Raw genomic sequence first — 3292 nt, forward strand, 5'->3', positions numbered from 1 at the left:
CGCGGCCGGGCCAGGCCGACCCCGCTCTCTCCCCAGCGCCCGCGGCCTCCGCTCAGCCGCGCTCCGGGGCGGGGCGGGCACTTGTCCCGGGACGGTCCCGGGGCCCTAGGAGCGGCCAGTCTCGGGCCTGAGGGTCCGCGGAGACCGCCCGCAGCCGAGGTCCTGCTCGCCGGGCCCGACGCGAGTCCGAGAACCGGCCGCCCTCCCCGCCGCCACGGTCGCCCGGCCCCCGGCGGCGGGGCACCCCCAGCCCGGGACCTGCCGCGGCTCCGCTCGGCTCGGCCCGCAGGGGCGGCGGCCGCCGGCGGTCGCGGGCCGATGCCGGCGGTCACACGTCGCGGCTGTCCTCCCGCTTGACGCCGTCCGCCGCCGCCTTCAGCTTCTTGTTCTGGTGTGTCTTGACGTGCTTGGCCAGGTGGTCGCTGCGCATGAAGCGCTTCCCGCACTCGGGGCAGACGAAGCGCTTCTCGCCCGTGTGAGTCCGCAGGTGCCGCTGCAGCTCGTCGGAGCGGGTGAAGCTCTTCCCGCAGAAGAGCCAGTTGCAGACGAAGGGCCGCTCGCCCGTGTGCCAGCGTAGGTGCGCCTTCAGGTGCGAGGTCTTGCCGTACACCTTTCCGCAGCCGGGGATGTGGCAGATGTGCTGTTTCTTCTTGCCCGGCTCCGCCTCCGGGGCGCTGCCCGCGGCCGACTGGCAGTTGGGGCAGCGGCAGCGGCGGCACCTCCTGGCCGTGGCCGCCAGGGGAGACTTGGTCTGCAGCAGGGCGGCGATCTGCGTCTGGTACTGGGCGAAGTCCGAGTGCCCCAGCACCAGGCTCCGCGGCAGCGTCGCGGCCGCGGGGAAACGATGGCCGCAGCCGCCCGGAGCACTGGCCTGCTGGATGCTCCACCAGGGGATGTCCTCGGGCGGCGGGTTGGGCGACAGCTGCCGGCAGGGCTGGGCGGGCGGCAGCAGGTTGGAGTACCCGGGCGGTAGGGCGGCCTGGGTGGCGTAGGGGACGTAGGCGGGCGGACAGCTGGACGGCAGGGCGGCCATGGAGGAGGGCAGCATCTTGACGGGGGAGAACTCGTAAGGGTAGGAGGGATCGGCCGGAGGGGTGAGGGGCAGTTCGTGCGACCCCCCGAAGGAGGGCTGCAGGTGGTTCTTCTGAGGGGTCAGTCCCAGGCTGGGATGCGGCGGCGGCAGCCCCCCTGGGGAGTGCGCAGGCATCTCGCCGCTCCACGGATGGAAGATCCTGGAGGGGGATCCCAGTGTCGGGTCGTAGGAGACCGGCAGGAAATCCGAGGGCGCTGCGCCCGGCTGTCCGATCCGACTACAGGTAGCGGCCAGAAGAGCCAGGGGCGAGTGTTTGGCCAAGTCTGGGGAGGCGCTGGGGGTGCGGTCCTGCGCAGGAACGGGAGGGATGGAAAGAGGGAAGAGAGCCCGTTACTCTCCGCCCGCCGCCACCGACCCGCGGGAAACTTCCCGCGCCGCTGCCCGTGCGCGGACGAGCTCGCCCCGCCGCTCCCGCATGGCCCGTAAACTTTCCGAAAACAACGCGCGCCCAGCGAGCAGGACGGGCCCGGCCCCCCCGCCCCGCCCAGAGGCCGGTGCAGCTGGCCCCGCCACCGCTCCTGGGCCGGGGAAGCGGCTGCTGTGGGCAGGGGCCAACCCCCGTGCCCCTCACCCTCCTTGCCACGGAGTACCGTCCGGAATTACTCCCGGGCTGCTGGTGGGAGAGGGAAGCTGCCGGCCCGAGGAGCCCGAGCCCGGCCTCCTCACTCTCGCGGAGGTCGCCACCTACCTCTGCGGGCCGCCCGCGGGGTGAAGCCCTAGGAGGGGGGCGGCTGCCGCCGGCTGCCCCCGCGCAACGCGGGTCACAACCGCGGGACACAGCGCCCCGTGAGCCGCACCGGGCGCGGGTACTGACCTGGAGGAAAGCCTGGAGGGAGTCGTTCCGGAGGACGGCCACCGCGGCCATGGCTACTGCGCCCGGGGCGAAGGAAAGGCGCCAGGGCACTGCTGAGGCATGAGGACGCCGAGGGGAAGACGAGAAGCTGCCCAGTTTCCTTCTCTCTCCCCCTCTTCTCTCCCGTTCCTTCTGATCTCTTCGCCTCCGTGCGCGTCCCACCCCCCCGCGCTGCGCGATCTCCGCGGACTGTCTGACTGCGCCAGGATCACCTCCAAGAATTTGATAAGGACTTTGCTGGGCCGCCAACCAGTCAGAGGGAAGATTTATGGCTTTGAAGTTTGCCGCTACCCAATCATCAAAGAATAGCGGCTCTTTCAGAAGCGAAAGCAAATCCTTTGAATCCACAAAGCTCCTATGGTGTGTTTGTTGGTCTGGATAAAAGAACTGATTATTAGGGGGGATGGGAAGGGAGGAGATAAAGGCGGGACAATTAATGAAGTAATCACTATGTGGGAAATGTATATACACAAATAATTGGATTTTCTTGATCAAAGGACCCCTTACCGCCTAGAGACCCTCGCCTTGGATGTGCAAGACACTGGATTCCCCCCTTCTTTTTTTTTTTTTTTGGCAATTAAGGATTTGTGGCAGAGCCCTATAGTGACAACGTGTCTGTTATCGCTCGACAAATCTGCCTCCGGATCCCTCTGATAGTGTTTAATGACCCAAAGTAACAGAACACAGCGAGTTCACCTGATCGGGGCTGGTCGATCCCAGCCGTAAAACTTCCCTGGAGTAATTGTCGGTGGTTCCTCCCCGCTCCCTCCCTCCGCCCGCCCTTCCCCCGAGGCTGAGGGATATGCCCTCGATATGACTCCGCAAATAACTGCGCATTTTCTCCTCTGGTAGCGGGGTTTGTTTCGCTTCGCTCCGCCAGCACTGCCCCCTCGTTACCGGGAGCCCCCGCCTGGCGCGGGGCCAGGCCAGGCGCCCAGCCGGGCCCGGGGAGGGGCGGCGGGCTGCCACAGGCTGCAAGCGCTCCCGCAGACAGACACCGACAAACTGGGCAGCCGGGAAACCGAAGGGAAAAGTTTCCTCTTCCCTAGCGGCAGTCGGGTACGAAAGACGTAGTTCCTTTAAATGAAGACCGGAGTCTCTCCTGGCGGGCCTGCTGAGCCGGCCTGCCTGCGCCGGGGGCGAGCGCGGGTAGGGGGCTCCTCGGGAACACCGACGATGCTGCCTGGTCTCAGCCTCACTCGCTCGCCCACCTCCTGCCACAAAGCCTAACTCGGCCCCAAGCGCTCTTGCTCCCTCACCTCGCACCTTTCGGCCTCTGTCTATATGTGTCTATGCGTTTGTGTATGAAGGATCCAACCTTCTTTGCGTTCGACCATGTGTGAGGC

At 66.9% G+C, this 3292-nt stretch overlaps 1 protein-coding gene across 1 annotated transcript; it reads right to left on the reverse strand.

Annotated features, from left to right (window-relative positions):
• Positions 1-328: 328 nt before the first annotated feature.
• On the reverse strand, positions 329-2351 carry SP5 (Sp5 transcription factor). The gene is made up of 2 exons (XM_017835245.1): positions 1908-2351; positions 329-1381 (listed from the first exon to the last, which is right to left on the reverse strand). Exons 1-2 carry the CDS (start codon positions 1956-1958, stop codon positions 329-331), a joined length of 1104 nt encoding a protein of 367 aa, XP_017690734.1. The 5' UTR covers positions 1959-2351.
• Positions 2352-3292: the final 941 nt, after the last annotated feature.

This window comes from Lepidothrix coronata, unplaced genomic scaffold, assembly GCF_001604755.1.
Source record: "Lepidothrix coronata isolate B3197 unplaced genomic scaffold, Lepidothrix_coronata-1.0 Scaffold7, whole genome shotgun sequence".
In the NCBI taxonomy this organism is placed as follows: domain Eukaryota; kingdom Metazoa; phylum Chordata; class Aves; order Passeriformes; family Pipridae; genus Lepidothrix; species Lepidothrix coronata.